General features: G+C 42.3%; 1 protein-coding gene across 1 annotated transcript in view; it reads right to left on the bottom strand.

Moving 5' to 3' along the window:
- Positions 1-587: 587 nt before the first annotated feature.
- LRRFIP1 (LRR binding FLII interacting protein 1) overlaps positions 588-14803 on the bottom strand; it is a 95120-nt gene continuing 80904 nt past the window's right edge. Inside the window, exons 21-25 of the mRNA XM_075284002.1 lie at positions 12347-12396; positions 9618-9717; positions 4814-4893; positions 3472-3576; positions 588-1893 (exon numbers count right to left, since the gene is read on the bottom strand). Of these exons, the coding sequence (XP_075140103.1) occupies positions 1783-1893; positions 3472-3576; positions 4814-4893; positions 9618-9717; positions 12347-12396 (446 nt within the window). The 3' untranslated portion in view covers positions 588-1782. The remainder of the gene's footprint in view (positions 1894-3471; positions 3577-4813; positions 4894-9617; positions 9718-12346; positions 12397-14803) is intronic.

The raw sequence follows: 14803 nt of genomic DNA, 5'->3' as shown, positions 1-14803 counted from the left end.
TTAAAAATAAGGGTCTCTCTCAACAGAGCAGGCTAGCGTCCATAAATAGCAAAAAGGAAAGGGAACGATATACTCATCCATCAGCAATAGAATTTCTTTGATATAACTCTTCCACCTCTTTCTTTTCCTGGCTCCTGCACAGAAAACAGCTCCCTCGGCTCAGAGCACAAGCAATGCCATCCACAATAAAAACACCCAGCATGGCCAATTTGGAAAAATAAAAACTTCTCTTTATAAATTTGTCTGTTTAAAAAACTTACACGCATGATTCGATCAAAAGAAACTAATCATAAGCGTCAGACTGACACGTTTCGGAATGATGTTCCTTCTTCAAAGTCTTCACAGTTCACAGACTTTGAAGAAGGAACATCATTCCGAAACGCGTCAGTTCCAAAGTTTTCCAAATTGGCCATGCTGGATGTCCTTTTATCGTGGATAGCGTTCATTTATTCAGTGCCAAGACCAGAATCAGCCCAGCTCAGGCCATAGTAGTGTAGTGGTCAGGAAAGCCTTCCCATCCCATTCATAGTATAGATTTTCTGTATGAATCTAAAGAAAGAAACCAAGATGCGATTCTAAGGTTTCAGCCTCCTCTTTATTCAGTGAAACTTTTTTTTATTTTTTATTATTAAACCTGAAAGAGAAAATTCCAGTGAAGACGTGATAGGTCTGTAGCTTCATGCTCATTCACATAGAGTCCAGCACAAGTCAAGTAAGGCCACTTTCCTCAAAAATGTATGGCATTGGGAATGCACACATCATACCACGTAAGTCTGTACTTCAATGGCTTGTGAGTCCAGAAAATGAATAAACACACTTGTACAAACACACTCACATTCAGAAATCTTTGGGTGACTTCAATTTCCAGCTCTTTTCTGCAACATCATTGCCAGGGCCACCCAAAAATAGGCAAACACATTCCAAGTGTCTAAAAAAAAAAAAAAGGCTCAAGGCAGGTGAGGGCATCCTACATATAAAGTACAGGTTTTAGACAACAGTGCATTTATCAATGTGGAACCATCATGGGCTCATTGCTTAGACACTGGTCATTTTCATAGTCCACATAGTGTCAGGCGAACCAGGAGGGACATTTCTCGCTCCCCTGCTGCAGTAGCTGCCTCTTCCAGGAGGATTATAAAGTGAAGCAGACAACAAACATGCAGGATGACTGCCCTTATTGCCTCTATATAGCACAGCTCTTCTCCATGCCAGTGTCCGAAAAAATTTCACCCAGTTCGCATTGTGCTTTTGTCAGAGCAGCGAAATTCAGCATTGCTTTAGTGACGTAGAGCCAAAGATGAGGGTTATTTGCTGCCAAATTAATTTTCTTACCTGGGTATTCTGAATACTAGGGACATGGAGTAGCTGCTTTGGGAAGATGCTCATAGTAACGGAGTTTCTGCACTGATAGGATGTGAGACGCTTGCAATGAGAGTTACACTTACAGGACACAACCCCCATGTTCAGTAGGTGACAAGGCTCGGCTTTCTCTGCCACATTCTGCTGCTGGAGTTAGACTTTAGCATTGTTGTGTGCTCCCCATCACCATCATGAACCTCCAAGATACTATTTTAATTTTTTTTGTTATATATTTCTCCACCTCCCCAAGAAAGAAGATGGTTCAACAAATGATGTATTGGCAAAAAAAAGACCTCTCCATCGTGCAGCCTGGCTATTGTGCACACTGCTGATTCTTGATGCATCAACAGAGAAGACCGGGCAAATGGCGTCCTGTGCTCCTCCTTTATATGCACACAGTTCATAGACCACTAAGAGAAGGGTTCACTGCTGAGACAAGATAGCGCTTCGGTTAGCTTTCATCTTCTCCAGTCGCTTGACCAAATGACTGTTGCCTACTTCAAGCTCTTCAATTTTATCCAAAGCCGTACGCAGCTACAAACAAGGGAAGAAGAGGGGACAATGAAGACCAAAAAAACAGTGTAAATTACCTTTTTTATACGTAAATTTTGTAATTTATTTATATATGTTTTTATATTAAGGTCAGGCCCCCACGGGATGTAAACGCCGCGATTTGCGCCAGGCCTGAAACACCGCAGGAAAAGTCGTGGCGTTTTACAGTCAGGGCGAAGTGGATGGGATTCTAGTGAATCCCATGCCCACTTTGCGTTAAAAATCGGGGTGCAGACATGCTGCGATTTCCAAAACCGGAATGGTTTTGGAAATCAAAGCATGTCAATTATACCTACAGAAATGCTGGCGGTTTCCCCATAGGTATAATTGAAACAAAGTTTGCAGAGGAAACCTCTATGAACTTTCTGTCTAAAAAGCTGCAGGTAGAATCGCAATGCGCTGTCGCCGCGGTTTTTCCACGAGCACTTTTTTGCCACAGGATATCCAATGGAGCCTTATCCTAAAAGTCTTTTATTGCATGGTGTGGAGCTTAGACGCACCTTTTCTCTTTGTCTTATTTCACTCATAGACCATGTACATGTCCCGACCGCGTAAATCTCCAGTTTCTCAGACAGCCACAAACCTTTTATCCTTTGTATTGTAAGTTTGAAAACTGCACAATATAGTCTATTCTACAGACAGCACGTTACAAAGCAGGAGATGAGCAGATTGAAAAGAGTCAATATAACATGTCATTTATCCATTTACTTTTCTGTTCTTTCAACTATTAGAAGGCCTGACAGCCTCCCCTCTACGAGTGTGCCTATAGAGATAGCTGTCAATCACTGTTAGGACCGCCCACTGGGCTCAATTATTTGTAACAATAGAAAGAACAGAGAAATAAATGGCAAGGTATACAAAACTATATCAATCTACTCAGCAATGGCTGTAGATGACAACATTTTCATTGGGTCAAGTACTTGTATTGTTATGGCTCTATTCACATCTCTATTGTGGTTCCCGATTTAGGCTGAGGCCCCACGTTGTGGAAATGCAGCTTTTTCTTTTTGTGGCAGATTTTGCTGATGTTTTTTGAGCCAAAAGCAAAGGGTGGCTACAAAAGGAATGGGAGATATATAGTAAGTGCTTATATTTCTGCTTACCGCTCAATCTACTCCTGGCTTTGGCTCAAAGAACTGCAGCAAAATTTGCAACGAAAAAGGTGCGTTTCTGCAATGTGGGGCCTCGGCCTTAATCTGAAATCATGACCGTGCTGGATCCATCACACAATGGAAACCACCAGTACCCAACAGACCCCATTTACTTATAATAGGACTTATCAGGTTGCACATGACACACTATTATCCCTGTCAATTGTCTAGATATAGATAATGGTACAGATTTACCACGGTCATTACAACTGGGCAATGGTGTCAATGTGGCTCATCTAGTTTGTGCTAACGTTTTTCAACACACTAGACATGTGGGTATGGATTCTTCAAAAAAAAGAAAAAAAGGGGAAGTTACTGTCATTCTTCACAGTTTCGGGGCATTTTGTTTTCATTTTTATATTATATACAGTATAATACATGGATTTATTCAGACACAATTATAAGTCACCTCTCTCTGTAATCTTCGCTTTTCAGCTTTTAATTCATCCTCTACTTTTTCAGCATTTTCAGAAGAAGTCTTATACCGGGTTAACTGACTCTCAAGTCGGATTATCTGAAAAAAAAGACAGAAAAACAATCACACAACATTCCGTAATAGCACATGAAAGAGACACCAGTGGACCCTATAGACCAGGGGTAGGGAACGTATGGCTCTCCAGCTGTTGCAAAACTACAACTCCCAGCATGCATGCTTGCTCTGCTGTTCTTGGAACTCCCTTGGAAGTGAATGGAGCATGCTGGGAGTTGTAGTTTCACAGCAGCTGGAGAGCCAAAGGTTCCCCACCCCTGCTATAGACCTATAATTGGTTTCATTGCATACTGATACAGCGAGTCCATAGGCAGCAGAATCTACAGTGGATAATTGTAAGGGATTTGAATCATTTTTGTAAAAAAAATAAACATAAAATTAGGGAATAATTTAACAATACTATGGAAAACTGTATTCAGAGTGTACCATAGAGATTAAAAACAGCTCAGGGGGTGTTCACTCTTGCACCCTGTACACCTGCACAGTTGGCTCTGCCAGCGAGACACTGGTAGAGCCGACTGCGCATGCCGGCGGCCATATTTTCGAGGCCGCAAGGCAAGACTGCGCAGGCAACAGAGCTTACGAAGAAGGAAGACGACAGAGAAGGGGAGGATGCAGCTGAAGAAAGCGGCGTCGCTGGAGTGGGTTCTCGGGCAGCAGTGTGGACGCCCCCATCGCCGTTTGAGCACTGGGGCCTACCCCCATTGCTGCGGAGAATTGATTAGCATACTGGTAAGAACCGGTATTTCTAAGGAACGGAGCGGCGGAGACCACATCTAAAGGTAAGAGACGAATAGCCTTTCTAAAGGCTATTCCGACGTCTAAAGCACACAAAACAGTGTTTTAGTGGTAGAATCCCTTTAAAGCAAACCGCCGATGCCCATATGCAGCCTCTCCTTTTTTTTTTTTTTTTTTTTGCATGGACACAAAGTCCCGCCTGTCCAAATTTGTGTGTCTGTGCAAAAACAAAAAAAAAACAGTTTCCCCACTGAGAGATTGCACACAGACCTTTTTTTTTATTTTTTATTAAAAGTTGCCCAAACTCCCTAATAATGGCTATTACATGAATGTTTAAAATCCTTATTTTTTTGCTACACCTCCAGGAAAAAAAAAAAAGAAAAGAAAAGTTGCACTGTTGCCCACTGGATGTTGCTGAGGACACTTTGTATCATTGTCATACACAGTTATGTATTTGGTATCTGCTATTAAGTCTTCAAACCATGAACACGTCTTCTTCCATCCAATGTGTGTAACAACTTACATTCTGTTCTAGGGCGGTTATCTCTTGGGTGGATTTGGTGAGTTTAAACTTCAGATCACTGATCTGTCTATTGGCATCTCCTAAAAAAAATTAAGAAAAAACAGTCAATGTTCTTAAAAACTAAAAAGGTTAGATCAGCCATTATATCATCCCCATCACTGCAGGCTAAATATTACGCAGTAACTGATACATAGTGTACAAAATAAACGCACAATAAGCAGAATGTATGCAGGAGTTCAGACATGCAGACTCAGAGGAAAGACTGTATTTCTAGTTTATATAGCCTACACCAAGGTTTCCTGTGCTCTGTGCACATCATTTCCTTTAGATGTTGTGAACCAGGACAACTAATGAATACTAAAAGTATAACGTTCCCCTTTTCCAGTCATCTTTCAGCAACTAAGGAAGCTATTTATTTATTTTCAACCACATTGGCCAAAAACAGGCCAACTACCACATAAAAGACAACATTATTATAAAAAGTATAAATTTATTGAAAAAATATATTAATAAACAATGAACATGAATTCAGAGGTAGGTGGTGCGACCAACAGTAAGTGCAATGAAATACATACTAATAGGCTTCCATGAAACAATATGCTTTATAGTGGGTCAATGCAATATTTGATAAAGAGGAACACTCCATGAATTGAAAATAGGTATCATTTACTGTGTATAAGTAAGTATATGGAGAGACCTTGAATGGCTAGCAATTGCTACTGAAAAACAACACATTTCCACTTAATATTGCAGACATAAAGAGAAGCATATGAACTAGTTGAACGTTACCTGTATGTATATCATGCACCAGTACGCGCCCCGACGCACGTTTCACCACACAAGTGGCTTCGTCAGGGGGAAAGACTATGTCAAATTCCGCCATGTGAACATACCCTTAGAGTTTTGTATGCTATTTAAAGGGATTCTACCATTAAAACCTCTTTTTTTTTGTGGATAAGACGTCGGAATAGCCTTTAGAAAGGCTATTCGTCTCTTACCTTTAGTTTGTGATCTCCGCCACGCTGTTCCTTAGAAATACCGGTTTTTACCGGTATGCAAATTATTTCTCACAGCGATGGGGGCGTCCCCACTGCAGCTCGAGAACACGATCCTGCGACGCCTCTATCTTCGGCTGTATCCTCCCCTTCTCAGTAGTCTTTCTGACGCCTGCGTAGTTGGCTCTGCCAGTGAGACACTAGTAGAGCAGACTGCGCATGCCGGCTGGTGGCCATTTTTGGGAGGCCGCTCTTGCTTGTAGTTCAAGAGCAGGAGCGGCGGCCGACATTCGCACTCGGCTCTGCTTGTGTCCAACTAGCAGAGCCAACTGCGCAGGCGTCGGAGGTGACGCAGGAGGAAGACGACAGAGAAGGGGAGGATCCAGCCGAAGATAAAGGCGTCGCAGGATCGTGTTCTAGAGCAGCAGTGGGGACGTCCCTATTGCATTTTCAGCGCTTGGGCCCGCCCCCATCGCTGCCAGAGAACTAATTTACATACCGGTAAAAACCGGTATTTCTGAGGAACAGAGCGGCGGAGACCACATCTAAAGGTAAGAGACGAATAGCCTTTCTAAAGGCTATTCCGACGTCTTACCCACAAAAAAAAAAAAAAAGAGATTTTAATTGTAGAATCCCTTTAAGGAAATGGCACCCTAAAGCCAGGTTCACATGGGAGTTTATTGGTCAGAATCTTGATGCGGAATTCGCATCAAAATCCACACACTGGCAGGAATGGCTGCAGCTTTCAAAATTTTTGTTTGCAAAGGTTGAACGCTGCTGGTAAAACTTTCTCTTCAAAGCGCTGCAGAAAGAACCGCAATGCGTTCACGCCGCGGTCCTTTCTGCAGCGCTTTAGCGCTGCGATTAGGGCCTGTGGGGCTTTAGCCTTAAGGACACACACGAATACTACATGGTGTCCCATTTAAAACAATGCAAATTGTGAACAGACACAGCTAGTGTCCGATGCTAAAATCTTCTGCGGACATTAGTATCGGACACCGACGCTAGTGTGAACGCCCCCTAACACAGAAGTCTATAGAGAGGGTCAAAGAAGAGGATGCTGAGAAACACCGATATTATCAGGTGCTAAGCTTTGCTACACTTAGTAACCAAGGGAGCTCTTTCTACCCTAATATACCTTGTAAGATAATGCCCCATCATTGACCATAAGGAAGCAATAAATCAATTAAAGAGGACCTTTCACCATTTTGCCCACATGCAGTGTTATATACTGCCGGAAAGCTGACAGTGCGCTGAGTTCAGCGCACTGTCGGCTTTCCCGATCTGTGCCCGGTGTGAAGAGCTTACGGTCCGGTACCGTAGCTCTTCTATGGTCAGAAGGGCGTTTCTGACAGTTAGCCAGAGACGTCCTTCTTCACAGCACAGCCAATCGCTGTGCTGTGAGACCGGGGAGGAACGCCCCCTCCATCTGCTCATAGTACTCGTCCATAGACGAGCATTATTAGGGAGGGAGGGGGGAGTTCCTCCCGGCTCTCACAGCACAGCGCGATTGGCTGTGCTGTGAAGAAGGACGTCTTTGGCTAACTGTCAGAAACGCCCTTCTGACCATAGAAGAGCTACGGTACCGGACCGTAAGCTCTTCACACCGGGCACAGATCGGGAAAGCCGACAGTGCGCTGAACTCAGCGCACTGTCAGCTTTCCGGCAGTATATAACACTGCATGTGGGCAAAATGGTGAAAGGTCCTCTTTAACTTGGCAGTTTCCTCCCCTCTCCATAGATATCTTTATGAAAGGCTATAAAGGATATGGGCACTATTAGGGAAAGCTCTCACAGGGTTTTTTGGTCAGGATTTTGAGGCCGTATCCGCCTCAAAATCCTGACCAAAAAAACCTGCTCAAATTGAAATCAATGGGAGCCAGTTAGTTCTTTTTTTCCGGGAGCCGGAAAAAAAGAAGCGAGATGCTTATTCTTTCAAGCGGATTTGCCACGCGACATCCACCTGAAGACACTCCTTTCTTCCCGACTAGGCCCATTCATTTAGACCTAATCTGGAGCGGAGTGCGCGACTGGATGCTGATGCACTGCACTGGCATCCAGTCGCAGCTACCCATATTATGGACCGGAACCTGAGGTGGCCTCCGCCTCAGGTTCCAGTCCAAAAAACCCTGTGTGAACTTACCCTGAGAGAGGGCAACCAACTATCTTAAGGTATATAATAACAATTCTTATATTTACCTGTACTATAAGTTTATGAAAAATGATTTTATAATTGGAGGTACATTTTAAGTATAAGTATATCGGGTTATTTCAATTTTTTTTCGTTATATGAAGATTTCATACATTACTCCTAAAAGCCCTTTTATCTATTTAGTATACCTTTATCAATTTTTTTTCCATTTATCTATCGTTCAAGTGAAGATGAAATGTATATGATAGTTGTGGAAGTGCCTGTTTCTTCAATTATTTGCCTCCTTCTGCCACTGATCAAATCGGTACAATAAAAGTCTATGGAGAGGGGAGGGGGAAAGAACAGGAGAGCTCTTCAATGCAGACACACATCTGCACTGTAGACAGGCGCTTTTATTTCACAATACAATTGGGTTATCAGGAGTCAGTATCCAGCCTGCTCCTGATAGAAATGACTGTAGACCGCTTCATGTCTCTGCTATTTGCCTTCTCCATAGACTGCATTGTAAACTAATCTGCTTGTGCATGGAGTGGGGCACAAATTCACTAGGAGATAGAAGGTTTATCTACACATTTAACTGGTGTTAGAGAATATAACCATTCATATAATAGGATTAGTAACTTTCATAACACACCTGCAAACAACGTATCCTGATGTAGTGGCGTCGGTGTCCCCCTGGATTTGCAGAACTGTGTAGAGCTATATAGGTCTATAATAATGGGAGTATGGATATAGAATTTGAATGTCATGATATTTAGTGCTGGAACTGGGTCATGGTGAAGGCCTGTCATACAACAGACTGTGGTCTAGTGATTGATGGCTGTAAGTTAGTTCAGTTATACAACAGGTAATGTAGGTTTAAAGTGAATACAAAACCACTCCTATATAGTGTATGCTGTATTATATACTGTATGCAGCCTTCTGACATGATGTTGATCCTTCCTAGACTCAGTCACAGCTCCGAAAGAAATACCAACATGTCCCAGATGCTGCATCCAAGTCACTGCATGGTGAAAGGCCAGGCGGTGGCAAAAGGATTGTGGAAAAAAAACTAAATGTAATGTGAAGAGAAAGCCGTTGTGACTCACACTAAAGAATTATTTACATGCGCAAATTTACATTAGTATATGTGCACCATGTAAGTTTTGATTTTCGTGTTCTAACAGGATGAGATATCCAGTGTTTGGCACTTGGCTCTGCACCAAGGTGTAGGCACAATATATACTGATGTAGCAGAGCTGTGTTTGTTAGGTTACTGTCAGACTGCATTTTGCAGTGTCCACTGGAGATATACATCCATCACTTCTAGGCTAGCACACAGTATACAATTGTACACTGGCCTGACAAGCAAACAGTACACTCTTTTGGCCTTCATTGGGTCCATTATGGATAGGTCTCCTATAGATATATGGCACACAGTGACTGCAATATGCAGTGTAAGTATCCATGAAGAAATAGATTGCCTTATAGAAAAAAAACTCAACACTGCTACATACAGTTACATGCTTTAATCTACTATAGAACATGCATTGTTATCTTCATGCAGATCTTAGGCAGTGAGTTACGATTCTTCACAGTGACCACACAGAGGGGTACCAAATGCTCTGGTATCCTGGAGCTACATTGGTATAGAAAAGGTACGGTAAACCCTGCTCACTTTGCACATCAGTGCCATTTTCCATATTTTCATTGTCTGGATTTTCCAGGCTTCTGTTCCTGGGGCTTTTCTCTTCCAGTTGACCTTTGAGCTTCTTAATCTGAGACGAGATAATATTCAGGATTGACATTTTGACAGGTCTAACAGCTCACAATGAAACAAAGCATCCATGGCAAAACAGCAAAGTAGCCACACAGTGTGCTAACCGCAGTCATGACAGAAGCCTACTGGCTTCTTGTGTATTCAGTATATGCTTTGCAGGACTTATCATCCAATGCTCACACCCTTGTTCACACTAGAAATGTTACCAGCCAGAGGAATGGAATCGCATTCAGGCTACACACAGTGTGAATATGAATGCAGTGTAAGACCAGGACTCTGTGATATAATATATTCACTCATACTCCAAAAGGGGTACAGGGATATGGAGAATAAATATATATATATACACACATACACACATATTAAAAGCTATTTGAGTATATAACAAAAAACTTTGATCAAATTTGTGAGATGGGCAACTGCTTAGGGGACAGTCACACTACAGTTATAAATGTCTCTTGCAGTCATGTCACAGGACAAGATGTCAGTTGGAAAACCACCATATGGCAAAAAATGAAATAAAATTAATAAATACCACATGGAACAAAAAAAAAAAAAAAAAAAAAAAAAAGCTAGCTGTTATTCCACCTTAATCAGTTACTCTATTGCCATGGATGTCCGTTGCAGTCCTCCTATGACAGGTGATGGCAACAGACATTAATAATGGTACCCTTATTTTTTTAAAAAATCAGTTGACCTTATATAGTGTTGGCCAAAAGTATTGGCACCCCTGCAATTCTGTCAGATAATACTCATGTTCTTCCAGAAAATTCTTGCAAGCACAAACTCTTTGGTATTAAATATCTTCATTTATTTTGGTTGCAATGAAAAAACACAAAAGAGAATGGAGAGAAAAAAAAAAAAGTCAAATCATTGATCATTTTACATAAAACTCCAAAAATGGGCCGGACAAAAGTATTGGCACCCTCAGCCTAATACTTGGTAGCACAACCTTTAGACACAATAACTGAACAACCGCTTCCGGTAACCATCAATGAGTTTCTTACAAGGCTCTGCTGGAATTTTAGACCATTCTTCTTTGGCAAACTGCTCCAGGTCCCTGAGATGTGAAGGGGGCCTTCTCCAAACTGCCATCAAGAGATCTCTCCACAGGTGTTCTATGGGATTCAGGTCTGGACTCATTGCTGCCACTTTAGAAGTCTCCAGTGCTTTCTCTCAAACCATTTTCTAGTGTGTCTTGGGTCATTGTCCTGCTGGAAGACCCATGACCTCTGAGGGAGACCCAGCTTTCTCACACTGGGCCCTACATTATGCTGCAAAATTTGTTGGTAGTCTTCAGACTTCATAATGCCATGCACACGGTCAAGCAGTCCAGTGCCAGAGGCAGCAAAGCAACCCCAAAACATCAGGGAACCTCCGCCATGTCTGACTGTAGAGGGCGTGTTCTTTTCTTTGAAGGCCTCTTTTTTTTTTTTTTTTCCTGTAAACTCTATGTTGATGCCTTTTTCCTACTTTTGTCTCTTCTGACCAGAGAACATTCCTCCAAAACGTTTGTGGCTTTCTCAGGTAAGTTTTGGCAAACTCCAGCCTGGCTTTTTTAGGTCTCTGGGTAAGAAGTGGGGTCTTCCTGGGTATCCTACCATACAGTCCCTTTTCATTCAGACGTCAACAGATAGTACGGGTTGACACTAGAGATGAGCGAACACTGTTCAGATCAGCCGATCCGAACAGCACGCTCCCATAGAAATGAATGGAAGCACCTATGACGCTGACTTTGCCGGCGGCCAGCCGGCGTCACAGGTGCTTCCATTCATTTCTATGGGAGCATGTTGTTCGGATCGACTGATCCGAACAGTGTTCTCTCATCTCTAATTGACACTGTTGTACCCTCGGACTGCAGGGCAGCTTGAACTTGTTTGGATGTTAGTCGAGGTTCTTTATCCACCATCCGCACAATTTGTGTTGAAATCTCTCATCACAATCTCTCTTCTTTTCCGTCCACATCTAGGGAGGTTAGCCACAATGCCATGGGCTTTAAACTTCTTGATGACACTGCGCACTGTAGACACAGGAACATTCAGGTCTTTGGAGATGGACTTGTAGCCTTGAGATTGCTCATGCTTCCTCACAATTTTGCTTCTCAAGTCCTCAGACAGTTCTTTGAGCATGGAGAAAAGAACGAAGACCAATGAGGTACACACAAGGACACAGGTTGAGTCAACTTTAATCTATTTCAACTGGCTGCAAGTGTGATTTAGTTATTGCCACCACCTGTTAAGTGCCTCAGGTAAGTAACAGGTGCTGTTAATTACATAAGAGAAGTATCACATGATTTTTTTCAAACAGTGCCAATACTTTTGTCCACCCCCTTTTTATGTTTGCTGTGTAATTATATCCAATTTCGCTTTTTGACAATTCTTTTTATAGTTTTTCCACTGAAGACAAATTAAATGAAGATAATACCAAATAATTTGTGACTGCAATCATTTTCTGGAAGAAAAGGAGTATTATCTGACAGAATTGCAGGGGCGCCAATACTTTTGGCCAACACTGTAGAATTGACAAAAGGTTAAATGTAAAATGAACATGAAAAGAAATAGTCTATTATTCTAGAAAACCTTTACAGTTCTAAGAACAATAGATTAACCCTGACAGTCTTCCATTACCTGCTCCAGGAAGGATTCCCTCTCATCCATTAACTTCTTCAGCCTGATCTCTTTGAGAAGAAAGTTTAGAAAACAAGTCAAAGACAGAAGGGAATGAGTCAAAGTGAATGGAAGAAGAAGAAAGAAAGAAGGGAAAACTTGAAAAAAGGGAACACAGGCACCATCTAAATGCATTATGAGGGTTTCCAGAACTTTGATTTTGAGGTCTTACCCTTATAAGTCATCAGTATTGGCCTAGAGGGGGTCTGTCTCAAAATATACAGAGCTGTGACTCCTTGAGTCAGCCGATTGTGGGAGTGCCGACTCTCACCAATATGATATTCATGAATTATTTAAGAGGATAGACCACCAGTATCAAAGTCTCAAAAAATCCTGTTAATGTATAAAACATGCATAAAAACTTTCATGCAGATTCTCAACACACTGGTCCACGTGCTTGCTCTGAGTAGACCCTGCTACTAATGTACATAACTATTAAAGTGACAGCCCAAATGTCCCACTCAGCAGATTCTCTCTATTCTAAAGGCTTGTACATGGAGAGTTTTTGTCTTCATGTTGCATTGTATACAACTAGAAACAATGTGCATATAGGGACTGAAAAGGATTACTGACATTATAGATGGGAACACCCTGCGTATACACAATTATATGCGGAATAAATCTGAACGGCTACCATTTAATACTACGCCGACCTGGAGTGGCTGCTGCAACTTATTCTAGTAATATAAGAGGACTGCATGGGTTTTAGAAGACAAACCTCTGGCAACAAGCTCAACATTAAAAGGGGTTGTCAGGGTGAGATAATTAAAGGGGCTCTATCAGCAAAATCATGCTGATAGAGCCCCACATATGCGTGAATAGCCTTTACAAAGCCTATTCAGGCACCGCTAAAGTTATATTAAACTACCCCCCCCCCCCCCCCCCCCCGTTTTAAAATAAAACCCTAAAAAAGAATGTTATCTACTTACGGATCGTGCATGCTGGGCGGGCATTCAGGGTGTGTCTTCATCTACGCCTCCTCTTCCTCCGGTCCCGTCCTCCGGCGCTCGCGAGCGGACACTGATATAAAATAATGGCCTGGGCGCATGCGCAGTAGCATGCGGCTTCTACTACGGCTACTGCGCAGGCGCCCAGGCCATTTTTTTTTATCAGTGTCAGTTCGTGAGCGCCGGAGGACGGGACCGGAGGACATCAGAGGAAGAGGAGGCGTGGATGAAGATGAAGACACACTCTGAATGCCCGCCCAGCGTGAACGATCCGTAAGTAGATATTCTTTTTTAGGGTTTTATTTTAAAACGGGGGGGGGGGGGGGGGGAGTTTAATATAACATTTACGGTGCCTGAATAGCCTTTTTAAAGGCTATTCACACATATGTGGGGCTCTATCAGCATGATTTTGCTGATAGAGCCCCTTTAAATCTGATACTAGTGAATTACAGGTGCTAAATAATAATAGAAAGTGATTTGCAAAGTCTAAGAGCTTGTAACACACAAGGGAAAGTTGATGTACACATAATTCACATAGGTCGAGGCCATCACATGTGCTATGATATTAATGTAGTGTGCACATGCAATATAACATCCAATTACTCTACATAAAACTGCTTGCTAATGTTATGCGATGTAATACGCCAACCTGCACCAGCAATGATGCAAATCTGTATCCAAAGTTTGGAAAAACAGCTCATCATCTAGGATCAAAATAGTTAAATTGTATTGGGTGAGCCCTAACTGGAACCAAGAGTACAAACCCCTACTGAATATGGGGCCAGTTGGGTTCAAAAGATGACTCCCATCATTGTACTCAACAAAAAGCAGCATGCTGCACTACGTTATCTAGCATCACTTACAGAATAGCAAAACAGATGTGAACAGAACCTTACATAAAGCATCTTGTATCTACTCTAATGTCTGTTGCTCTGCATTTAATATAGGGTGTATAGTAAAAAGTGGAAGAGGTTGGTGCCTATATGCCTGGGTTGTAAGCTCCATTTCAGCCTAAGGGCATATATTGAGGAAATGCAGCGGACACTATTGAGGTTAAAAAAGAAAACCACTTGTACATGATTTGCATTGTGTTTGGCCATTTCCACAATTAACTGACACTTTGCGGTTTGTTTGTTTTTCTTACCTCAGAGACCAATTTCGGAAAAAATTTAGCATTTCCACAGATACATTTAACAAGCTGCACCCACAGGGTGTATAATATCAAAACCCATAACAGTACTCGCCTCTCCCCAAGCCCCAGCTTTCAGTGACCAGAGCTCCTTCTGTAAACAGGGCCCTGACTGTTTTTGCCAGGTGACTGTTGCAGCCAATCACCGGCCTCAATGACCACTTCTTCACGAATAGTACTACACAGTAGTCACGTGCAGCTTGTAAACAGGTCCCCCGCTGAGGCCTGTGATTGACTACATCAGTCCCTCCCCTAGCAGAAATGGGATCAGAGCTGCCGCTG

The sequence above is a fragment of the Leptodactylus fuscus genome, chromosome 8 (genome assembly GCF_031893055.1).
Source record: "Leptodactylus fuscus isolate aLepFus1 chromosome 8, aLepFus1.hap2, whole genome shotgun sequence".
NCBI classification, from domain to species: domain Eukaryota; kingdom Metazoa; phylum Chordata; class Amphibia; order Anura; family Leptodactylidae; genus Leptodactylus; species Leptodactylus fuscus.
This window is presented reverse-complemented; position numbering and strand designations above follow the sequence as displayed.